The sequence below is a fragment of the Nerophis ophidion genome, linkage group LG02, assembly GCF_033978795.1.
Source record: "Nerophis ophidion isolate RoL-2023_Sa linkage group LG02, RoL_Noph_v1.0, whole genome shotgun sequence".
In the NCBI taxonomy this organism is placed as follows: Eukaryota; Metazoa; Chordata; class Actinopteri; order Syngnathiformes; family Syngnathidae; genus Nerophis; species Nerophis ophidion.
Window position 1 is genome coordinate 52,509,201 of NC_084612.1, and position 26,730 is coordinate 52,535,930.

The window sequence follows — 26,730 nt, forward strand, 5'->3', positions numbered from 1 at the left end:
CCTAGAACAATCCGGATGGTTCTTTTCCTCCTTGTTCCCGAGGACACAACGTCCACAGTTTCCAAAAACTATTTGAAATGTTGACTCGTCAGACCACAGAACACTTTTACACCTTGCATCAGTCCATCTTAGATGAGCCCAGTAAAGTGTTTCTGTATGTTGTTGGTAAATGGCTTCAGCTTTGCACAGCAGAGTTTTAACTTGCACTTACAGATGTAGCGACCAACTGTAGTTGCTGACAGTGGTTTTCTGAAGTGTTCCTGAGCCCATGTGGTGATATCCTTTAAATACTGATGTCGCTTTTTGATGCAGTACTGCCTGTGGGATCCAAGGTCTGTAATATCATCGCTTACGTTCAGTGATTTCTCCAGATTCTCTGAACTTTTAAATGATATTACAGACTGTAGATGGTGAAATCCCTAAATTCCTTGCAATATCTGTTTGAAAAATGTTCTTAAACTGTTGGACAATTTGCTCAGGCATTTGTTGACAAAGTGGTGACCCTCGCCCCATCTTTGTTTGTGTATGACTGAGCATTTCATGGAAGCTGGTTTTATACCCAATCATGGCACCCATCTGTTCCCAATTAGCCTGTTAACCAACAGGAATGTTCCAAATGAGCATTCCTCAACTTTCTCAGTCTTTTTTGCCACCTGTGCCAGCTTTTTTAAACATGTTGCAGGCATGAAATTCCAAATTCGAAATATTTGCAAAAAATAAAGTTTTCAAGTTTTAATGTTAAGCATTTTGTCTTTGCAGTCTATTCAATTGAATATAAGTTGAAAAGGATTTGCAAATCATGCCATTCTCTTTTTATTTACCATTTACATAACATGACAACTTCGCTGCTTTTGTACAAACAATCATACACACACAACACATCTCATCTGTTGTGTTGTTGTGAACGACAACTCCCATGTAAGATCAACGTAAAAACAGTGGTCGCAACTTGAAAGGCACACTCTTAATTTTTCAACAGCTTCAACTGAGCATCTTTACTCGTCAAGCTGGGAACATCAGCACGGCACACTTCCGCCCTTCATAATAACAGCGCGGTGCACTGCACGCGCATAATGAAGGTTTCAAAAAAGTACCTTGCACAAGCATAATGTACTTTAAAGCCCTTATTGATACATCTACATAGTTCTGGTCAAAATAATCCAAAGAAGAGTTGCACCAATACATTCAGGAACCCTGACGACTAAGACTCATCATGAAATGTGTTCAATGCCTCACCTGTTGGATGTAGTATTGCGGTGCCTGAGGGGAATGGAAAGGCATGGGCGCCATGGCCATCATGATTGCTTGATTAGTGGTGTAGACGGCCGCCGTGGGAGCCTGCGAGCCAGGCCGTATCGTGGGAGTGTTTGTAGGGAGGGTGGGCCTTGCGGTCTGCATCTGAGCCCTCTGGAAAAACTGTAGTAAAAGACGAGAGAGACGCTGAGTGAAAGGGAAGCTGAGGTCTGTTTGTGGCATGGAAATATCCTCCAGGTTTCAATAATAAATTAAATGATAAATGGGTTGTACTTGTATAGCGCTTTTCTACCTTCAAGGTACTCAAAGCACTTTGACACTACTTCCACATTTACCCATTCACACACACATTCACACACTGATGGAGGGAGCTGCCATGCAAGGCGCTAACCAACACCCATCAGGAGCAAGGGGTGAAGTGTCTCGCTCAGGACACAACGGACGTGACGAGGTTGGTACTAGGTGGGGATTGAACCAGGGGACCCTTGTCCCTATAATAATCTCATGGCGTTTATTAAGTCACAAGTTATCAGTCAAATAGCAGTATGATAAACTGACAGCAAAAGATCTAGAAGGTAGGGGTGTTTAAAAAAAAAAAACGATTTTTAGATAAATCGATTAAAAAAATCAAAAAACTACTTTTTTATTTTCAATCTGTCCTGTCCAGCCACTCAGACAAATCATCATGTTGATGTAGATGATCTTATATCTGCTGTGCTTTAGAAAAGAGAAGTGTTGGATACCTCAGTTATTTGTATTTGACTTTATGAAATGTCTGGGAAGCATTTTATGAAACAAAGCACATTTTCTTTTAAGTAATACATACATTTATCACAAGCTGTTTTCTATTTTACGGAATAAATGTAGTTAATCCTAGAACTGGCATCCAACATTATTGAAAAAGTATTGATTTTGAATCCAGAATTAATTCTGCATTGAATCATGCGATGCCCAAACGATCCACAGCTCTATTAAAAAGGCACGGGTGGTTCCACTCCAATCCTGTAGGCGGCAATAAAATGCATTACTGTCATCTTTTGTCCATAACAGCGCCATCAGATGATTATCTGACCGTAATGCAAGTAGACTGTAAGTGCAAAGATTCAAAACCTTTTCTTTATCTGTACCAAATATTTCACACATTTGGTGGAAATCAGCGTAGATTTTACACGTTGGCGGTTTTCTAGCCAACTGTAACCGACCAACATACAAAAGCCATCATACCTCTCACCCTGCACTTGCTATCTTAACTGCGGTAAAAACATAAAGGATCCCTTTGGTATTGTCGATCATTTAAATACAAGGTGACAGACAGTCCAAAGGACACAAACACAGTTCATTGACATATTCCGTGCCCCAAAGAAGGTGCTTTTTAATGTTATCCGTATCTACATGAAGAGAGTGTACATCACTATTGTGACATCACAGAAGCGCTGTGCTTTGTGGAACCACCTTTAAAGCTCTTTTTGGCCAGAAATTCCTTCCAGCCCGTTAGGTAAAAAGTCAGGGGAAAAAATGTCAGATCACCATTTTCACTCTTCTCAGGCCTATTTGTAAACAAATGTAAATAGTTACATAATAGAAACATCTGCCTCAAATTAAAGTTAATACCACCATTCATTGTTTCAATTCTGGCATGTGCGCATTCTTTGAGGAAAACTGACAAAAAGAAGAGGAATATTTCCATTAGCAGAAAATGCTGCAACGCAAACCCCACAATACATTTTTGATAATCAAGACTACATTTCCAGCAATCGGGTGCATTTCTACACCACATTTTACCTTTATTTTATTCTCATTTACCAACCTTGTTTAGTTGGCTTTTTGACACATCCACATTTTACCTTTATTTTATTCTCATTTACCAACCTTGTTTAGTTGGCTTTTTGACACGTCCATGAATGTACCACAGAAATTGTACTTTTTTTTTTTTTTTTTTTTTTTTAGCAATTTACTAACATTGTTATCATTGCAAATGTCATGTTAAATTCTATAACAAGGATGCAAAGAACTCGTTGACAAATATTCTGTAGCCACGGCTCCTCAGGTAATATACTTCCGGTTTTGTGACCTCTGTGTACATCCGTCACGTCAAAAATAATGTTCTTGCCGGCTACTAGTAACTACAACTCCTTCATCGTTATTACCCTGTAAAGACTGTAATGGTTAAATACAAGAAGGACATTGATGTTACCTGCACCTTTTGCAACATGCACCCAGAGACTGTCAACCACTTGTTTTGGACTTGTGAAAACACTCAATCACTATGGCAGGGCATCTGTCGCTTCATCCTGGACAATATTTATGACAAATTTGTGCTTTGCTTTAAAGATGTGATTTTTGGTTTTACACTGTATGAACAAACATTTTAAAAGGAATTCTACCGTTGCAACCTCATTATTTTATTGGCAAAATTTTATATTCATAAATGTAAGTTTCTTAATACCCAACCTATCTTTTGTGCCTTTAAAAAAAGATTTTGAACTTTACATTAAAACATTCCCTACCTCTAAACAACAAAAAAGCTGTGAAAACGATGATGCTGTGTTCCAAATTTAAGTTGTTTAATGAATCTGAATGAGCCTATGGCTTTGCACTTTGTTTATTATATATATATATATTTTTTTTTTTTTTGTATTCTATTTTTATTTTGAATTTACAACCCCCTGGCGCTGTTTTGTACTGTTTTCATAATGTTTTATATTGTTGTTTGGCTTACTGTTTGTAATTGTTGAAATTTATAAATAAACATTAAAAAAAACAAAAAAAACAATAACAAATAGTAACTACAACTGGTTGGGAACTAACAGTGTTGGGATTATAATCATCCAAATATGATTAGCAGCAACGTTGTGGCTCGGAGAGTAAACGCAGGAGCAATCAAGTACGCTAGCAAGAGGAACAGCGAGTACCTGGAGCTGAAACGAGTGCTCAACAAATTTTGTTTGGATCCTATTTTATTTATATTGTAGTGGGGTTTGTCATCGTTAGCGTTCCGGTCGGACGGGTTTTTGCGGGACACATTTCCGGTGTTGTGTGTCGCTCAAAGAAGCCACGGATGTGTAGAAACTGCTCCTATGTTGATAATGAAACTAAACGAGCTCCATCTTTTCTTTCTCCTCCTTGGATTTCTAGCCTTACATGCTACAATATTTCATAAAAAAACGCAGATTAGATTTTTAAATTAATGTTAAAAAAAGCGTATTTCCGCGGACATTTTACATGCCTGTAATTGTACGCATTGCAATGGCTACAGACGTGGCTTACTTGGTTAGTTTACAGTTTATAATTTAAGCTAATTAAAAGCTACCAAAAAAGAGAACAGTGACGGTAAAGATAACAAGTGTGACGAGCGAACCTAAACTTTTGCTACGGGAACGCATCAGACTGCTCACTACACTATAACTAACCTGTCTAATTAAATATCACAATGCTGAAAATGATTTTAATGCGTCTTCAAAAGATAATTACTTTTAATTCATCATATGATACAATTTATCATTTAAGAGTGTTAATTAAAACATTGCCTGCCTTGTTAATAAAAGTTGTTTTAATGGCCACAGTTTGAGCTAGTAACTAACTGATTTCTCAGAGCCACTTGAAAGTTAACCAGCACCATGTTTGACTTTGGACATTCCACATGGAACGTTACATAGACTATAGAGCAGGGGTGTCAAACTCACATTAGATCGGGGGCCACATGGAGAAAAATCTGCTCCCAAGTGGGCCGGACCAGTAAATATAACCGCACGATAACTTAAAAATAAAGACCACTTCAGATTGTTTTTTTTTTTTTGTTTTTTTTAAATAGAACAAACACCTTTTGAAATTGTACAAATCATAATGTTGTACGGTTTTCTTTTTACAATTAGTGAATTGAATTATATTTATATAGCGCTTTTCTCTAGTGACTAAAAGCGTTTTATATAGTGAAACCCAATATCACAATATTACATTTAATGGCCTACCCATGTATCGTAACATGGCACCAAGGAATCACCGAAGATGGCTGCCGTGAGCAACGTGAGCTGAGACCGTCTCTACACAAGTCCCAGTATGTAATGTTATACATAATATAAACGCGCCAGTGACACAAAGTTTTTGAAGTCGTCTTCGCTATTTATATCCACCTCTCTGCAATTGGTGAGATATATATTATTAACGAGGGTGATTTGGCTGAAAATAAGGTGCCTCGAACGCCGAGTGACTCATTGTTCCCCTGCAACCATGCCAACACGCGGATCAAAGGAATCTAAACGTGCCCGTGATCAGTTGTCCTCTAGTGAATTGGACGAAAATGCAACATTTACTCCAGACGATCGAAAAATGTTGCAAGCTATGATTGAAAAACTTGAAAAACTGGACATTTTGGATGAACATAAAACTGACGTTTCAGAGCTGAAAAAATCAGTCGAGCAAAATCATGTTGAAATGGTGGAGATAAAAAAGGAACAGACAACGCTAAAAGTTGAGTTAACAAGCCTGAAACTCGAAACCACTAGACTGACAACGGAGAATGAAAAATTAAAGGCGGACTTGTTGGAACTCCGCTGCAGGAGCATGCAGGACAACTTGCTAATCATGGGAATTAGCGAAGATGGAGGAGAAACTTACAGCATTGCGGAGAGTCTTGTCCGAGCCTTTTTGAAGGAGCATCTCGGCATCCCGGAGGAAGAGGTCAGAGCGATCCGGATGGAGCGGGCACACAGGATTGGCAGACGCAAGGAGGATGCTAAGCCGAGACCTATGCTTGCGAAGTTTACTAACTCCAAATGTAAAGACAAAGTGCTTGCTCTCTCCAGAAAACTCAAAGGTACTAAATTCTTCATGACCAGCCAATACCCAATTGAGGTGGTGGAGAAACGACTTAAGTTAATTCCAATTATGAAGTCCTTTAGGCAGAAAGGACAACAAGCTCCCCTTGTTGTGGATAAACTATACGTCAACGGTGAGTTGCACAGAGACATGTGAGGAACAATAACAATGTCGCGTAGTGATTACGTCATTGCGACATCGCCATGGCGACGACTTGAAGGATATGAATTGACATTTTGTTTTTGGAGCTTTTTAGTTTATTGTGGGACTGGACAATGTAGTTAGATGTTGGGAAACGGTCAGCGAATAATATATCTCGGGGGGTATGTGTTTGTTGGTCTTGTGTGCTGTGGTGTGAATGGTGTGTCTGTGGGTTTATTAGTGGGGGTATTGTTTTCCTTAGAAATAGCAGATGATAATGCAATTTTTAGTTACAAAATTTTCATGTCTATGACACTTATGTTACTAAGAGAATCAATCAAAGATATTATGTATTTACTTAGGTCATATGGTTGATAGGAATGATAATGAAGTTGGAATAATTAGTTATAACTGCAACGGTCTTGCAGACAACAGAAAAAGAAAACTTATATTTATGTGGCTGAAGGCAAAAGAACAAGATATTTTTTGTCTTCAAGAAACACATTCAACAAATTTAGATGAACCTAAATGGAGAAAAGAATGTGATGGTCCGATTTTCTTTTCACATGGTCACAGAAACTCAAAAGGTGTTATGATTTTGATTAAAAATACATTTAATTTTCAATTTAATTCTATGGAAAAAGACTCACAAGGACGCTGGTTAATATTAAATATGATTATTCAGGATCAAAAGATGTGCATTTTGAATCTGTATGGGCCAAATGTTGATGAACCTTCCTTTTTTGAAGAAATAAATGATATGTTGCAAGAACAACAAGGACAAATTATTACTGTGGGGGACTTTAATGTTGCTTTGGATAAAGTTTTGGACCGAAAAGGGAATTTTTGGATGGATTATCATCCTCAATCTTTACAAAAGATTCAAAATGTTATGGATGCATTTGATTTAATTGATATTTGGAGATTCAAAAACCCTTGGTTAGTACGGTATACATGGAGAAGATAAAACCAGGCAAGTCGTATTGACTATTTTTTGATATCATTTTCATTGCTAAACAAAGTAACTGCAATATCAATCGATGATAAATTGCGTTTGGATCATAATTGTATAGGATTAACTATTTCAATTGAAGATAATACACGTGGACCCAGATATTGGAAGTTTAATCAAATGCTTCTACAGGATGATAAATTTATTGAAAAAACAAAGCAATTTATTACTGACTTTTTTAAAAACAATGTAGGATCATCAAACCCTCAAACAGTTTGGGAAGCCTTCAAATGTTGTTTTAGGGGATACGCAATTGCGTACTCTTCATGGGAAAAAAAACAATTCAAAATGGCAGAACAGGAATTAAAGAAAGAAATTGAGGACTTACAAAAAAATATAGATGGTAATGATAATCCAACTAGTGAGCAACTAAATTCCTTTACAGCCAAACAAGAAGAGTTAGCAGACTTAGTTGAAAAAAAATTATTGAAAAGTTATGACTGCAACAGAGCAATCTGGATGAAAAAAGGTGAGAAGTGTTCTAAATTCTTCTTAAATATCCAAACAAAAAATCGTTCCAAAAAGAACATTTCCAAGCTTATTAAAACAAATGGAAAGGTATTGAATACGCACACCACATTGTTGAAAGAAATGGAAAATTACTTTAAAAATATTTTTTCTAATCCGGTAATTCCTCCTTCCATCCATCCATTTTCTACCACTTATTCCCTTTTGGGGTCGCGGGGGGCGCTGGTGCCTATCTCAGCTACAATCGGGCGGAAGGCGGGGTACACCCTGGACAAGTCGCCACCTCATCGCAGGGCCAACACAGATAGACAGACAACATTCACACTCACATTCACACACTAGGGCCAATTTAGTGTTGCCAATCAACCTATCCCCAGGTGCATGTCTTTGGAAGTGGGAGGAAGCCGGAGTACCCGGAGGGAACCCACGCATTCACGGGGAGAACATGCAAACTCCACACAGAAAGATCCCGAGCCTGGATTTGAACCCAGGACTGCAGGACCTTCGTATTGTGCTTCACGGTGGCAGAGAGGTTAGTGTGTCTGCCTCACAATACGAAGGTAATTCTTCCTAAAACTACAATTTTTTTTCCAGAAAATTATGAAAAAAAAATTGAATTCTGAGGAAAACCTTTTATGTGAAGGCCTCATTGGAGAGGAAGAACTTGTGGAAGCTGTTAAATCTTTTCATCCAGGGAAAACCCCAGGATTAGATGGAATACCTATTGAGGTTTATCAAGTATTTTATGAAAAGATTAAGAAACCATTGCTTTCTAGTTTTAATTACTCATATAAAATAGGTTCTTTGTCTAACACTCAAACAGAAGGTATTATTTCTTTAATGTTGAAACAGGAAATAAATGGTCAGTATAAAGACCCAGTTTATCTTAAAAATTGGACACCAATAACACTTCAGTGTTATGATGCTAAGATACTGGCAAAATGTTTGGCTACACGACTTAAGTCTGTTTTGTCAAATATTATTCACCAAGATCAATCAGGTTTCCTACAAGGAAGAAACATAGGAAATAATATTAGACGGTTATTAGAAATTATTGAAAATTATAATATGGAGAATAAAAGAGGCTTAATTTTTGTAGCCGACCTGGAGAAGGCTTTTGACAAAATTAGCTTAGATTTTATTTGTAAAAGCTTAGTTTTTTTCAATTTTGGCAACTCTCTATTACATTGGATCAAGACACTATATAATAAAACTAACTTTAAAATTATCAGTAACGGATACATCTCTGGGACAATACCTCTATTAAGAGGTCTAAAACAAGGGTGCCCTTTGTCTCCATACCTATTTATTATTGCTATGGAAATATTAGCGATTAAAGTTAGATTGAATCGAAATATTGAAGGGCTCAGCAATAATAATATTGAAAGTAAAATAATGTATGCAGACAATACAAGCTTCTTTATCAGCCCCAATCCTCATTGTTTGCGGAACCTCCTTGATCTTTTGGATATATTTTCACAGCAATCTGGGCTTAAGCTTAATTATGATAAATGTAAAATTTTAAGGATCGGAAATCTAAAGGGAACATCCTTCCGAATGGAATGCAAAGTGCCTGTTTTGTGGACAGATGGACCTGTTAACATACTTGGTGTTGTTGTACCAGAGAATCTGGAAGATCTATGCTCAGTAAATTATGATAATCGACTAAGAAAGCTGGACAAAATTATGCAACTATGGAAAGGGAAATCCTTAACCTTATATGGTAAAATATCTATTGTCAACTCGTTAATTATTCCTCAGTTTATTTTTTTGCTTTTTTCATTACCAGCTCCATCACAAAACTTCTTTAAGGTTTATGAACGGAGGGTCTTTGATTTTGTCTAGGACGGCAAACCAGAAAAGATTAAAAGAAAGGTTTTGTACAATGAGTATGAATATGGGGGCCTAAAACTTCTCAACCTCGAAGCTGTGTGTCTCTCTTTAAAAGCATCAATTGTTCCAAAGATGTACTTAAATACTGAGTGGTACACAAGTGTCCTGTTGGACAGATAACATGTAATGTATCAAAGAAAATTATATCCTTTTTTACAAGTGATCCCCTCCCATTTTTCTTATGTAGAGAGTCTGCTGGGAAACATGGAGGGGTTCATAAAGGAAACAATCCACTCATGGTGGTGTTTTCAATTTCATGTGCCAAAAAAAAAAGACATGATATTTTGCAGCAGATAATATGGATGAACTCTAATATTTTAATAGATGGAAAGCCTTTTGGAAAAATATTTTTGAAAGAGGAATAATTTTTGTCAATGATATTATCAATGAAAATGGTAAAATTATGAAGTATGATGAATTTAGAACTATGTATGGTGATGCTTGTTCAAGCTTTTCTTTTAATCAACTAACTGGAGTAATTAGGAAAAGATGGAAACAAATAATTAATTATGGAACTACTAAATTACTAGTTTGTAAACCTCTAATAAGAAATTCTAGTTGGCAAAAAGGAACTAAAATTAATTAAAAAATATATAATTTTTATTTAATAAAGAAATCTTTGAAGGCTGTCCCATATAACACATATGGAAAATGGGAGGACTTTTTTGACTGCCCGTTGCCGTGGGATGCCATATTCAAACTAATCTACAAAACTACTATCGATGTGCAAAACCGTTATTTTCAAATTAAAATTATTTATAACTTCTTACCCACGGGGAAAATGTTAAAACTATGGAATATGACTGAGTCAGATGATTGCCGCTTTTGCTGTCAGGAATCTGAATCCACCCTGCATTTGTTTTGGTATTGTCATATTGTGTCTTCTTTTTGGGTGGAAGTTGAAAAAACGTGTTCAAGGATTGGTTTGTTTATGAAGCTTGATATAGTTTCTGTTATTTTAGGAGAGTTTATTGACAAGCATGACTTAGTCAATTTAATTATAGTACTTGGTAAAAGGTTTATTTTTAAGGCCAAAAATAGATATTCACTTAGTATTACTTTCTTTAAAACATTTATTCAGTATTTTTTAACTTTAGAAAGATACATGATTGACAACGATAATGATGCCAAAAAACATGAAAAAAGATGGGAAATCCTTAAAGGCTTATTATGAAAATGTAATAATGTTTATAGATATGCAACAACAGCAACATATATGCTATCTGTTGTTGTGTTCCCTATTTTTGAGTGTACAAAATGAAGGTGTGTGTTGAATCTGACTTGGACATAACATGGACTATACACAAATGCTTTTTATGAAAATTTAATTTTGTTTATAACTTATATGCAATCTGTTGTTTCCCTAATTTTTGTTGTTGTACATGGATGAGGGTGTGTGTTGCTGAGCCCACTTTGACATTGTCTGGACTGGACCTGGTTTTAAAAACCTTTTAGACAAGTCTAATTCCATTAACAACCTGGTCTGATGAAGATAAGGTTATTTTTTTTATTTTTTATTTTTTTAATAAAATAAAATGAGATTAAAAAAAAGGAAAACAGTGACATTTTTTGGGGATAAAAAAGAAAGTAAAATCATATAAAACAATTACATAAAAAATAGTAATTAATGATAGTGTTAGTGGACCGGCGACACACACAATCATGTGTGTTTCAGGGACTGTTTCCCTTGCAGACTGTGTTATATATGTTGTGGGAACCAGCATTTTGGTAGCAGAAAGAAACAACCCTTTTTTGTGTGAGTGGGTGTGGCTGGGTGTGAATGGGGGAGGGAGGGGTTTTCTTTGGGGGGTTGATGCACTGATGGAAAGTGTATCTTGTGTGTTTTTGTGTTGATTTAATAAAAAAATAAAAAAGGCCTAATGAAACCCACTACTACCCACCACGCAGTCTGATAGTTTATATATCAATGATGAAATATTAACATTTCAACACATGCCAATACAGCCTTTTTAGTTTACTAAATTGCAATTTAAAATTTTCCGGGAGTTTTTTCTTGAAAACGTTGCGTAATGATGACGTGTACGCTTGACGACACGGGCTGTTAGGAATAGGAGCGCTGCGCACACACACAGCTAAAAGTTGTCTGCTTTAACCGCATAATTACACAGTAATTTGGACATCTGTGTTGCAGAATCCTTTGCAATTTGTTCAATTAATATTGGAGAAGTCAAAGTAGAAAGATGGAGTTTGGAAGCTTTAGCCTTTAGCTACACAAACACACTGTGATTCCTTGTTTAAAATTCACAGAGGTGAAACTTTACTATGGATCTGTGTGGACATGGATCCCAACCGAATGTCAACCAGCAGTTTTCGGTGACAAAATTGTGGTTAAAAGTCGCTTCTTACCGGGTATCAGCTGAGCTTGTGCCGTCCATACAGCTGCCGTCGACTTCCCTCATGAGACACTGTGCGTCAACACACCCGTGGACACACGCCTCCGCCTATCAGGTACTATAAAACTCACTAAAACACTAGCAACACAATAGAAAGATAAGGGATTTCCCAGAAAATCCTAGTAAATGTCACTAAAAACATATGAATCCGTCTCAATGCAATTGCGTTTTTTTTTAAACTTGTTTTTTTTTCTTTTTTCTAGTCCGTCGCTATCAATATCCTCAAACACAAATCTTTCATCCTCGCTCAAATTAATGGGGAAATTGTCGTTTTCTCGGTCCGAATAGCAGTTTTTGTTGGAGGCTCCCATTAAAAACAATGTGAATATGTGAGGAGCCGTCAACATGTGACGTCATTGTTTCCGACTTCCGGTAGAGGCAGGGCTTTTCTCTTAGCACCGAAAGTTGCAAACTTCATTGTGGATGTTCTCTACTAAATCCTTTCAGCAAAAATATGGCAATTTCGCGAAATGATCAAGTATGACACATAGCATGGGCCTGCTATCCCCGTTTAAATAAGAAAATCTCATTTCAGTAGGCCTTTAAAGCAGTGTGGGTGGCACTGGGAGGAGGTGGTAAAAGTGTCCTGCCCAAGGACACAACGGCAGTGACTAGGACGGCGGAGGCGGGGATCGAACCTGGAACCCTCGAGTTGCTGACACGGCCACTCTACCAACCGAGCTACCTGTTGCGGTTAATAGTATATATACTTTGTCGTTATTTATGTTTTCTGAATAAATTATCATTGCTGTTAATTTTCAATCCATCATATAAGAAAATAATATCAAAATCAAATTACAGTATGTTATTTATGTAGTTTGATCATTTTCCTCGACTGATGTACTAACATCATGTGGATTATTTTGCAAGTATGTAGCATCATCTACAAATAACTAAATAATTGCTATGGCGACATCTAGTGGACATATTTAGAACTGCAGTTTCTTTAATTCAAAAATTTCAGGGTATTTTTTATACTTAAACTCATCCCGCAGGCAGTATAAAACCTGTTTGCGGGCCTGATCCGGCCCTCGGGCCGTACGTTTGACACCCCTGGTTTAGAGCATACTTGCCAACCTCTCTTAACCGCTCTAAAACAGCACCTCCAGGCAACATCAACCCTTTACTAATACCCTCCCCCATTCATAACCCATGTCCCCGGATTGTAAATAACCAAATGTAAATAATCAAATGTACTTCTAATGTATTTACTTGTTCTTATGCTATCTGAACTCACTATATTCTCTGCTGGCTGTACATATCCTACTAAGTAAGACCTACACTGTTTCAATGTCATAGTACTATCATACACCGCATGGTGCAACCTGGACACATCTTCAGTGATTCTCCCGGGGTCATAGGGTGTTTCGGGTCTTAATCAAACACCCTCACCCGGGCGACCCAGCCGAGGATGATCAGTCCCTCGACTTGTGTCCAGGTAGCGCACTACGCCATGCCTCCCCCCTCCTCAACCAGAGCCAACGTGAAGCCTTTCCAGACGCTTCCAAGATGTTTTTTATGGCTCTTCGCCTGTGCAGTCCACAAATCCCAAGGAGCCCCAGGACACGGTGTAAGGACTTGCCTGCAAAACCCCTGCAGCCCACCTCAATAGGCTCGCAGCGGGCCTTCCACCCGTTCCTCCGGCAGTCAGCCACAAGATCTGCATATTCCGCCCTCTTCCTTTCCTGAGCTTCCTCCATTCTGTCCTCCCAGGGGACAGTTAGCTCAAGGAGCACCACCTGCTTGCTGGTTCCAGACATCAAGACCATGTCTGGCCGTAGTGTTATAGTTGAAATGATGTCTGGGAATCGCAACTGCCTTCCTAGATCAACCAAGAGCTGCCAGTCCCTTGCTGTTGTTAGCAGGCCACCCTGGGTCTTCTTGGAGGATTGAGGTTTCTCTCCTGCTCGGACAAAGGCAATTGTGCTCTTGGTTGGGTGTTGCCGCTTACTGGTGTTGATGCCAGTGCAGATAGTGTCTGCTATTGCCCGCAGGACCTGGTCGTGGCGCCACCGGTACCTGCCATCTCCCAATGCCTTTGAGCATCAGCTGAGGATGTGTTCTAATGATCCTCTTTTCTGACAGAGCTGGCACACAGGTGTGTCTATCAGGCCCTAGGTGAATAAGTTAGCAGAGCTTGGGAGGACATCATAAACTGACTGGACCAATAACTTAAACTGGTGTGGCTCCGCTTTCCAGAGTTCGGTCCAGGTGATCTTGCGACCAGCTATGTGCTCCCACTTGGTCCAGGCCCCCTGCTTGCTCATCACCACCACTCTGCTGAAGCGAGCCTCTTCCACCTCGGCGCGAACCTCCTCTTGGACCAACTTTCTCCTTTCCTTTCCTCTGGCTCTGCCGTAGCTTGGTTTGGTGTTACTACCCAGCCCAGCCCGACCAGTAGCTACGGTTCCCACCACGGTGCTGTGCCGCAACCTCGCCTCTGCCCGCTCCACTGCATCCTGGGCACGCCACTTCCTTCCTGTTCTGACCTCCACACCTGCTGACGATACTTTCCCATCAGCAGAATCTCTGTAGAGCAGGACTTCTCTGGCCCTGGAAACCTTGAACTCCTCTGCCAGACTACTGAAAGGAAGCTGCAGCTTGGTGTTGTGCCCAAACAAAGCAATGCTGCTTAGACTCCATGGCAGACCCAGCCACCTGCGCAGGGACAAGCTGATCTTCCTCTCAAATCCCTCCACGATGGTCATTGGGAATTTGTACATCAGCAGCGGCCAGAGGATACGAGGCAGGATGCCATGCTGACATATCCAGGCTTTGAACTTCCCTGGAAGTCCCGACTTGTCCACAGCCGAGAGCCACATGTTGAGGTTATCGCTGGTAGCTTGACGTGCAGCGGAATACTTCAGATCACCAGTGAAGAGCTTGCCCAGGCTCTTCACTGGCTTTTCTGACACAGATGGAATTTGGATGTCTGCCAGACTGAAGCGAAAGTGGTCGGATACTTTACCTTTCCTCAAGACCAAGGACCTGGATTTAGAGGGCTTGAAACTCATTCTTGCCCAACTAATGAGTCGATCAAGGCCTTGAAGGAGCCATCTGGATCCAGACACTGATGTTGTGGTTGCCGTGAGATCATCCATGAATGCTCTAATCGGAGGTTGCCGGGTGCCGGATTTGGACAAAGGACCTCTGCACTCTACTGCGGAAGTAAAGTGCAGATATGGCTGTACATATCCTACTAAGACCTACACTGTTTCAATGTCCATTTCTCTGTTGATGCAATTGTTGATGACTGAAGTTCTGATATCAACCAAAACTCCTCATCCCACCCCCCGGATTGTAAATAATGTAAATAATTCAATGTACATACCATGATGATTAACCTGTGTGATGACTGTATTATGCTGATAGTATATATTTGTACCATGAATTGATTAACGTGGACCCCGACTTAAACAAGTTGAAAAACTTATTCGGGTGTTACCATTTATTTAGTGGTCAATTGTACGGAATATGTACTGAACTGTGCAATCTACTAATAAAAGTATCAGTCAATCAATCAAACCTTGAGACCTCGGATTTCGGGAGGTGGAGGGCGTGGTTAAGAGGGGAGGAGTATATTTACAGCCGTTGTGTGCGCAGTTGTGCACGGCACTCTCTAAAAGCCGTAAGTGTTATTGTCACATATGCATTATTGATTGATTGAAACTTTTATTAGTAGATTGCACAGTTCAGTACATATTCCGTACAATTGACCACTAAATGGTAACACCCGCATAAGTTTTTCAACTTGTTTAAGTCGGGGTCCACGTTAATCAATTCATGGTACAAATATATACTATCAGCATATACAAGGTAATAATCATAGTATATACGTTGAATTATTTACATTATTTACAGTCCTTGGGGTGGGATGAGGAGCTTTGGTTGATATCAGTACTTCAGTCATCAACAATTGCATCAACAGAGAAATGGACATTGAAACAGTGTAGGTCTTACTTAGTAGGATATGTACAGCGAGCAGTGAACATAGTGAGTTCAGATAGCATAAGAACAAGTATATACATTAGAAATACATTTGATTATTTACATTAGGTTATTTACAATCCGGGGAGATGGGATGTGAATGGAGGAGGATATTAGTAAAGGGTTGAAGTTGCCTGGAGGTTTTGTGGTGCATATACAGTAGGTGGCAGTATTGTCCTGTTTAAAAGTGTCACAACATTGCTGTTGGTAGACAAAAACATGACTGCTGTTGTTGTGTGTTGTTACCGTGCTGGGAGGACGTTAATGAAACTGCTTAACAATAAACCCACATAAGAAACCAAGAACTCGCCCTCGATCATTCTACAGTTATAACGTCATTGGGCAGACACTCTGTTTATATTGTGGGAAAGGGGACGTGAAAACAGCCTGTCCTCACTCAGGTCCGCATGGAGCTGGAGGAGGCATGGCCTCCAGCTCCGCCTGTATTTCGGGAGAAAATTTGCCCCGGGAGGTGTTCGGGAGAGGCGCTGAATTTCGGGAGTCTCCCGGAAAATCCAGGAGGGTTGGCAAGTATGGTTTAGAGCTTGTTCTGGAAGTCAGCCAACAAAGCAAATAGATAATTATGACTGTGACGGGCGTGCAAATAACAGCCATATCTAAAGTGTGCCCCCAAACAACTAAGATCCGAATCAGCTGTATAGTAAAAATAGCTGAAAAATGGCAAAAACAAACAATCTGGTTGAATGTTGTAAAAGGCCTTGTGAAATAGGGCAAGTGACCTGGAAAGGGTTAAATAGGACTATAAAAGCCAGTCAGATATTAGTCATCAGACAAGTGTCTTGTAAGGTGAACTTGAAATAGATCCCCTCCAGAACTGTATCCAGGCAACAAGCAAGGAGTTACAGGCAAACAAGAAAGTAAAAATAAATAAATCCTAATTCATGCATCTTCCATTCTGCATGCTTTTTGTTCAAATGTGCAAGCTTGTTAAGAGATGAGTCATCATGAGGAACATACAAAATGGCCACGTTATGAGTAGACAAAAATCAATGTTCCTCGTGGGGGGAGGGATGGCATCGTTTGGGGATGACCCCTCATCATTATCATGCCATGCAGGTCTGCCAGGGCAAATGTGTTACCTGGATGGGCCTGAATCCTCCCTTGAGAGCAGGAAAGAGAGAAAAAGCCAATTGCACTGGTGAGACTGCACACACATTTCCATCTACCTGTCATAGACCACTCAAGAGAACAAAACCAGCCACGGAGCGTGAGATGGATTAGAACAGGGGTAGGGAACCTATGGCTCTCGAGCCAGGAGTGGCTCTTTTGATGACTGCATCTGGCTCTCAGATAAACCTTAGCTGACATTGCTTAAAGGGGAACATTATAACCAGACCTATGTAAGCGTCAATATATACCTTGATGTTGCAGAAAAAAGACCATATGTTTTTTTTAAACGATTTCCGAACTCTAAAAGGGTGAATTTGGCGATTTAAACACCTTTCAATTGTTCGCTGTCGGAGCGATGACCTTTCACCCGTGACGTTACAATGGGAAGCAATCCACTAGTGTTGTGTCATTTGAGAACGATCCGTTCGAACGAACGAATCTCTTGAGTGAACGTACTGAACCGAATCACTTTATGAACTGATTCGTTCCTTTCTCAGTTCAGTTGAGCTCCGCTGCGACCATGCCGGTATGAGTGGAACTGGCGCGAATCACGTGAATCACATTCGCAAACGTACTGACACAGAGAACTGACTATGTCGCGACGTGATTCATGTGAATCACGTTCGCGAACGTACTGACACAGACAACTGACTGTGTCGCGACGTGAATCACATGAATCACGTTCGCGAACGTACTGACACAAAGAACTGACTGTGTTGCGACGTGAATCACGTGGAACACGTGAATCACATTCGCGAACGTACTGACAAAGAGAACTGACTGTGTCGTGACGTGAATCACGTTCGCGAACGTACTGACACAGAGAACTGACTGTGTCGCCGAGGATGCCGTCACATTGAGGATCTCGTTCAGTCACTGTGTGCGTCGTTCATTGGGTGCTGAGGGCTTGTGTCGTTCGCGAACTAACACACACTGAGATCTGCCGCTGGGGAAGCTGTTACTGACTGACTCATGATTTGCCGACCTGCTCACAGAACTGCTGCTGCAGAAGTGATTTGGTGAACAAATCTTTTGAACAAATCAAATTAAGGAACTGCTTCTAGTGATTCAGTACAGTCAAAAGAAATCCCGATCCCATCACTGCAATCCACCATTTTCTCAAACACATTACACACACAAGTCAAATCAGCTCTGTTATTTTCCGTTTTTTTCGACTGTTTTCCGTATGTTGGAGACATCATGCCTCGTCGGTGTGTTGTCGGAGGGTGTAACAACACGATCAGGGACGGATTCAAGTTGTCTTACGTGGAGTGTGCATCGATTAGCATGGCATGCTAATCGATGCTAACATGGCAGAAATGGCAAGAATGTGTGGATATCCTGCGACACTCAAAGCAGATGCATTTCCAACGATAAAGTCAACAAAATCACAAAGGTGAGTTTTGTTGATGTTATTGACTTATGTGCTAATCAGACATATTTGGTCACGGCGTGACTGCCAGCTAATCGATATTAACATGCTATTTAGACTAGCTGTATGTACATCTGTAGCTATATTTGCATCCAGCCTTTCCCTCCAACCACATTTAATGCCAAACAAACACTTACCAATCGACATATTTAAGTTGCTCCAGTGGTCAAAAGATGCAATCGTTGGTTAGAAGGCGATCGCCGAATAGCTTCAATAGCTATTCGCTCAATAGCTTCAGTTTCTTCTTCAATTTTGTTTTTGCTACCTGCCTCCACACTCCAACCATCCGTTTCAATACATGCGTAATCTGTTGAATCGCTTAAGTCGCTGAAATCCGAGTCTGAATCCGAGCTAATGTCGCTATATTCGGGATATTCCACGATGGGTGAAATTGAAAAAAAAGCTTCGAAAAATAAAATAAGCCACTGGGAACTGATTTGTATTGGTTTTAACCCTTCTGAAATTGTGATAATGTTCCCCTTTGACACGATAAGTAATGAATAATTCCGCTTGTAATCACAGTTTTGATTGATCGATCGATTGAAACTTTTATTAGTCGATTGCACAGTACAGTACATATTCCGTACAATTGACCACTAAATGGTAACACCAAAATAAGTTTTTCGACTTGGTTAAGTTGGGGTCCACGTAAATCTATTCATGGTACGTGTTAAAGTGTTAAAAACAACGTTGACAATACAAAACATTCTCATGCATTTAAATCCATCCATCATTTTCTACCGCTTATTCCCTTTGGGGTCGGGCGGCACTGGTGCCTATCGGGGTACACCATGGACAAGTCGCCACCTCATCGCAGGGCCAACACAGATAGACAGACAACATTCACACTCACATTCACACACTAGGGCCAATTTAGTGTTGCAAATCAACCTATCCCCAGGTTCGTGTCTTTGGAGGTGGGAGGAAGCCAGAGTACCCGGAGGGAACCCACGCATTCACGGGGAACACATGCAAACTCCACACAGAAAGATCCCAGGCCCGGGATTGAACCCTGACTAGTCTGGACCTTCGTATTGTGAGGCAGACGCACTAACCCCTCTTCCACCGTGAAGCCCTGCATTTAAATCCATCCATCCATTTTCTACCCCACCTGTTCAAGAAGTAGCATTAAGGGTAATAAGTATATCAAAGATAATTGTATCCTTTTTTACAAGTGATCCCCTCCCATTATTCTTATGTAGAGAGTCTGCTGGGAAACATGGAGGGGTTCATAAAGGAAACAATCCACTCATGGTGGTGTTTTCAATTTCATGTGCCAAAAAAAAGAGATGATATTTTGCAGCAGATAATATGGATGAACTCTAATATTTTAATAGATGGAAAGCCTTTCTTTTGGAAAAATATGTTTGAAAGAGGAATAATTTTTGTCAGTGATATGATCAATGAGAATGGTAAAATTATGAAGTATGATGAATTTAGAACTATGTATGGTGATGCTTGTTCAAGCTTTTCTTTTAATCAACTAACTGGAGTAATTAGGAAAGGATGGAAACAAATAATTAATTATGGAACTACTAAATTACTAGTTTGTAAACCTCTAATAAGAAATTCTAGTTGGCAAAAAGGAACTAAAATTAATAAAAAAATATATAATTTTTATTTAATAAAGAAATCTTTGAAGGCTGTCCCATATAACACATATGGAAAATGGGAGGACTTTTTTGACTGCCCGTTGCCGTGTGATGCCATATTCAAACTAATCTACAAAACTACTATCGATGTGCAAAACCGTTATTTTCAAATTAAAATTATTTATAACTTCTTACCAACGGGGAAAATGTTAAAACTATGGAATATGACTGAGTCAGATGATTGCCGCTTTTGCTGTCAGGAATCTGAATCCACCCTGCATTTGTTTTGGTATTGTCATATTGTGTCTTCCTTTTGGGTGGAAGTTGAAAAAACGTGTTCAAGGATTGGTTTGTTTATGAAGCTTGATATAGTTTCTGTTATTTTAGGAGAGTTTATTGACAAGCATGACTTAGTTAATTTAATTATAGTACTTGGTAAAAGGTTTATTTTTAAGGCCAAAAATAGATATTCACTTAGTATTACTTTCTTTAAAACATTTATTCAGTATTTTTTAACTTTAGAAAGATACATGATTGACAACGATAATGATGCCAAAAAACATGAAAAAAGATGGGAAATCCTTAAAGGCTTATTATGAAAATGTAATAATGTTTATAGATATGCAACAACAGCAACATATATGCTATCTGTTGTTGTGTTCCCTTTTTTTGAGTGTACAAAATGAAGGTGTGTGTTGAATCTGACTTGGACATAATATGGACTATACACAAATGCTTTTTATGAAAATGTAATTTTGTTTATAACTTATATGCAATCTGTTGTTTCCCTAATTTTTGTTGTTGTACATGGATGAGGGTGTGTGTTGCTGAGGCCCACTTTGACATTGTCTGGACTGGACCTGGTTTTAAAAACCTTTTAGACAAGTCTAATTCCATTAACAACCTGGTCTGATGAAGATAAGGTTATTTATTTATTTTTTATTTTTTTATTTTAATAAAATAAAATGAGATTAAAAAAAAGGAAAACAATGACATTTTTTTGGGATAAAAAAGAAAGTAAAATCATATAAAACAATTACATAAAAAATAGTAATTAATGATAGTGTTAGTGGACCGGCGACACACACAATCATGTGTGTTTCAGGGACTATGTCCCTTGCAGACTGTGTTATATATGTTGTGGGAACCAGCATTTTGGTAGCAGAAAGAAACAACCCTTTTTTGTGTGAGTGGGTGTGGCTGGGTGTGAACGGGGGAGGGAGGGGTTTTCTTTGGGGGGTTGATGCACTGATGGAAAGTGTATTTTGTGTGTTTTTGTGTTGATTTAATAAAAAATAAAAAAAAGAAGTATTTTATTTGTTGTTGATAAGCTTCAGAATAACAATGTTATTAAAAAGAATAAAAGACTTAATAGACTCTAAAAATGTTGGCCTTACTTAAAAATTCACGCATTTAGTTGTATTCAGTGTTAAAAATTATTATATGGCTCTCATAGAAATACATTTTAAAATATTTGGCTTTCATGGCTCTCTCCGCCAAAAAGGTTCCCGACCCCTGGATTAGAAGAAACTTAACAGGAACAATTATCTGCTTGTTGACACCGAGCAGACCGTCACAGGCACACTTTGCAGGGCTATGTTCTCACTCGTATCTTCATTTCATGGTACTCATTTGGCCCGGTGCAGCCATAACGAAACTCCATGGCTGTTATGTTCTTCCTTCGCTGTAATGTGAGAGACTGACTTCTAAATGTGTATTCACACTTGATACCATACAATAACAACAACAAAGTCCTATCTTCTTGTGGCTCATGGGTAAAGCTGCAACCATTCATCCAGTAAATCCATTGTAAAAAAAACCCCATCAATTTGTATTTTGTTACTCCCATGATTCGTTTAATGAGTAAAATAAGCACAACAATGGTTAGTGCGTCTGCCTCACAATACGAAGTTCCTGCAGTCCTGGGTTCAAATCCAGGCTCGGGATCTTTCTGTGTGGAGTTTGCATGTTCTCCCCGTGAATGCGTGGGTTCCCTCCGGGTACTCCGGCTTCCTCCCACTTCCAAAGACATGCACCTGGGGATAGGTTGATTGGCAACACTAAATTGGCCCTAGTGTGTGAATGTTGTCTGTCTATCTGTGTTGGCCCTGCGATGAGATGGCGACTTGTCCAGGGTGTACCCCGCCTTCCGCCCGATTGTAGCTGAGATAGGCGCCAGCGCCCCCCGCAACCCCAAAAGGGAATAAGCGGTAGAAAATGGATGGATGTTCCAAAATGGGCCCTAACTTTTCTACTACAGACGGGCCTCAACTATTTAAGAATTCTATCTAAACTACACATTTTTCTAATTCTATGGAAGCATGTGTTAATCACAAAGTGTTTTTTAACACAAACCTTAGGCGTTGGCAAGGCTTATTAAAATAAATAAATAAATAAAATATAATGCAAAAGAAAGGACTCATAAAAACTGGTGAACATTTTTTTTTTACAAACAGTTATGCAGTGCAACAATACATTCAATCTAACTAAATTAATAATAAAAAATTGTTTATGTTTCTTTACCAACATGTCAATTAAATAATTTTGTCATAATTTTTGCGCTTTAGCTTCAGAGATCTGTTTGATATGGTCATTACTGCCATAAGTGGTGGAAAAGTGCGTATGACACGGCCCGTACAGCACAGCGAGGACACAGATATATTTTGGTGGTCCTATGAAACACTGTCCATAAAATTTATGAACAGAATGGGTGACAAAGGGCAGCCCTGGAGGAGTCCAACCCTCACTGGAAACGGGTCCGATTTACTGCCGGCAATGTGGACGTGTAGGTGGGATTGAGGAAGTCTTCAAAGTATTGCTTCCAACGATCCACACCATCCCCACCACACACGGTGTTGACATTGCACTGCATCCCCCTCCTGAGATTGCAGATGGTGATCCAGAATCACTTTGAGGCCATCCAGATGTCGTTTTCCATGGCTTCCCCAAACTCCTCCCATGTCCGAGTTTTTGCTGCCGAAGCCACGCACCGCTCGGCCTGTTGGTACCTGATCACTGTCTACGGTAGAGATGCGCGGTTTGCGGTCTCATCCGCGGAGTCCGCGGATAAACCGCGGGTCGGGCGGGTGACATGAAGAAAAAATAGATTTTAATTAGATTCGGGCGGGTGGCGGTTGAACCATCCGGAAATATTTGATATACATGGTTCTGGGATCGGAATCCTCGGGAGAACATCCTCACAGTAACACAACATAAACGCAACATAGACCCTGCTAGCAGCAACACCCCCCCGTGCGTCGGTAAGGTGGGCGGGGTCGGGAGCGCGGGGGTGTAAAATATATTCAGGAATAGTCGCGGATGAAAGGATTCTGGGTATTTGTTGTGTTGCGTTTATGTTGTGTTACTGTGAGGATGTTCTCCCGAAATGTGTTTGTCAATCTTGTTTGGTGTGGCTTCACAGCGTGGCGCATATTAGTAAGAGTGTTAAAATTGTTTATATCACAACCATCAGTGTACTCTGTATCACCCAGTATGCCTTTCAATCATGTACGTGTGATTGCGGAAACTGCACACAACATGTTGCCGGACTAACAATCGGTTTGCACATGTTGTTGAAGATGTCAAAGGCAATGGCTTCACAGCACGCCCTTATTCCTGTCATCAGGATGAACACCATTGGATATTCGCGAGAACATTAGCGGCTCCCATTGTCTTCATTACTCTGTAAAACGGGTTTAAATAGCTTTGTGAGTGGTAAAGGTGGCCGACCTCTGATGTATTTCACCGGGCGGGTGGTGGGCGGTTGCGGTTCTGATAAAATGCTGGTTCGGGTGGACGGCGGGTGGATGACGACTTTGGTGATGCGGTTGCGGATGATATAATTGCCTATCCGCGCATCTCTAGTCTACGGAGACCCACAAGCAGAAAGGACTCCTTCTGCAGCTTGACGGCATCCCTCATCACTGGTGTCCACCAGCCAGTTGTGGGATTCTCAAACTCCTCTACCACGATAAGGTGGTAGCTCAGAGAGGAGTGGAAGGTGCAGCTAATACTTGGAAATTATTTTTTCTTTTGAAATTTAGTGCGTGCAGCTCATATACTATAAATATCTATAATCCGGAAAATACTGTAAATATTTTATCTTAAATTCCAATAAGAAAAATGTAATTTCTCAGAAATTATTTTTTGCGGATGACGCTGGCTTAATCTGGTCAGCATCTTTACTTCTCATTAGATCGGTTCGCAGCTGAGTGTGAAGCGACAGAAATTAAAATCAGCACTTCCAAGTCCATGGTTCTCAACCGGACAAGGGTGAAGTGCCCTCTCTGGGTTGGGTTGGAGATTAGGTCCCAAAGGGGAGGAGTTCAAGTACCTTGTGAGATCGACAGGCGGATCGGTGAAGCTTATGCAGTGATGCGGGCCCCGTATTGGTTCATCGTGGTGAAGAAGGAGCTAAGCCGGAAAGCAAAGCTCTTAATTTACTGATATGCATCCTTATCCTCACCTGTGGTCATGACCGAAAGCTAAACGCGCGACCGGTAGGAGAACAAGGGGAAGACCCAGGACACGGTGGAGAGACTTCGTCTGCTAGCAGACCTGGACGAAGTAGCTGGGGAGAGGGAAGTCTGGGCTTCTCTGCTTAGGCTGCTGCCCCCGCGACTAGACCTCGGATAAGCGGAAAAATATGGATGGATGGATGGATGGATAATTAATTAATCAACAGAAGGAACAGACAGGATTGTGAGGAGGTACTATTATCCCAAATATCTCATGGGGTGTTGATCTTAAAAAAAAAAATCTCCTACTCCAAATGTTGGCAGCTGATGCGGAAATGGCTTTATCATCCATTATGAATAGTTTGAAGCAAATACAAGTGCCAAACCTTTGGAGTAAATAGACAGTCAGTCAAGAGCTTTTTTTCAAATATTTTCCACTAGGTTTGCCTTTTTGGGCGCACACACAAACTGGCACTCATACAAAGGATGCCATTGAAATTCAAAAGATCTTATGTACACCAAATACATGACACAAAACTAATGCCTGTTTCAGGACCATCTCTTGACCAAGCCAATTAATTTTCTCGCTGCTGCACGTCCAGTGTCCGACAAGGGCACAATGGACGTTTCTCCAGTGGAATAAAAAGGCCACTGTTTGGTTTCATCTGCTTCCCAAGTTCACATCCGCACAACAGAGCATTGCGACAGTTAGTGACAGCCAGTGCATGCACTCTGTGTGTTTTCACGCAAAAGCCAGCACAACACTTTTTGACCTCATATGACATAAAGTCAGAAACAGCACAGTGAAGTGATCTGATTGTAGTTTGACGTCTGGAGGACGTGACCGGTATGACTCAGCAAGTTCCACAGACACAAAGCATTCTTGGAGCCACAAGGTGAAAACACATTGATTTACACAGCCAGGCATGAGCTCCTTAATATTCTCATAACACTGAATCATAAGAGACTAATATCAAGCGGGACCATACAGTACTTGGCTCTGTAGTATGTTGTTGCTAAACACCATACTATTTACTTTCACAAATGTTCTGTCACAATACTGCCCTGAGAGTCAGCCTGCAAAATATAGCAGCATTTCCACGGATTACATTCCGGACACCATCATTTGACCATTAAATTGAACAACATTACCGTCATCACAGCTGGGCGGTATTATAGTATATTTAAGAAAGTGGTATATATTTTAGACAATATAGCCATACCGTTTTCTCTTCTTTGTGCCTGACGTGCAGAGCACAGGGTATCTTTGGCTTACTCCAGCCCCTTGCCTATTTACGGAGGCTTCTCTGACACAGTTATTAACGCATCAGACTTTTTAAAAAAAATATGTCGCGCGGTGCAAACTTCTCCACTCCTGAGTGATGCAATGCTTTGGTCAGCGACTACAGCTTTATTTAAACATACACCAATTTGCTTGAGAAACTATACCTCTCCTTGAAGCAACTTTATCACTAATCCTATCAGTTTATGTTGTTCACTTTTGTTAACAACTTAGCATAGCAGCAAACGATAGCTCCTCTGTGCTGCTCGCTCCGTGTGTCGAATGTTTAGCTACAAATTGTAGTACTTTTCCCATAGCCCGTGCAGACAAAGTTACTGTAGTATAGCGGCTGAGTGGCGAGTAGAGACTCAATCTATCCCTGCGCACAAGCGTGTGGCTATAAACCTGACATAATGAACGAAAATTACTTTGTTGTAGTGACCGCTAATTAATTACGTATAAGAACAAACAACAGATTACGTTACTACTTACGACAAATATAATCGGAGTACTCTCAACACTGGTTATCTAGCCGTAAAACACTTAGGCAACCTTAAGCACTTTGCACGTCTTCTAAGATACTGGTAGGTACCGTATACCGCCAGTCGGACTACAAATATCAGTTTTGGTCCATATCGCCCAGCCCATGTTGGAAAACGGAACAATAAAAATGTTAATTGTTATTGTGCATTGCATTATCAATCACTACAAGGCGTGCACCTGTACCCCACATAAGTTTGAATGAACATTTGAAGGCCAGTGGGTACCTGATGGTGGGTCGATCGGGGGCCTGTAGCAAACTGGTGGGAGGGAAGAGGAGGCAGCCCAGCAAGGAAAGTGAAGCAATGGCGG

General features: G+C 40.1%; 1 protein-coding gene across 5 annotated transcripts in view; it reads right to left on the reverse strand.

Moving 5' to 3' along the window:
- Positions 1 to 26,730, reverse strand: part of LOC133542286 (eukaryotic translation initiation factor 4 gamma 3-like) — a 163,324-nt gene that overhangs the window by 90,949 nt on the left and 45,645 nt on the right. For all 5 annotated transcript variants that reach the window (XM_061886308.1, XM_061886294.1, XM_061886301.1 and 2 more), the window contains exons 5-7: positions 26,646 to 26,678; positions 17,085 to 17,105; positions 1,237 to 1,416 (exon numbers count right to left, since the gene is read on the reverse strand). In XM_061886308.1, the coding sequence (XP_061742292.1) occupies positions 1,237 to 1,416; positions 17,085 to 17,105; positions 26,646 to 26,678 (234 nt within the window). The remainder of the gene's footprint in view (positions 1 to 1,236; positions 1,417 to 17,084; positions 17,106 to 26,645; positions 26,679 to 26,730) is intronic.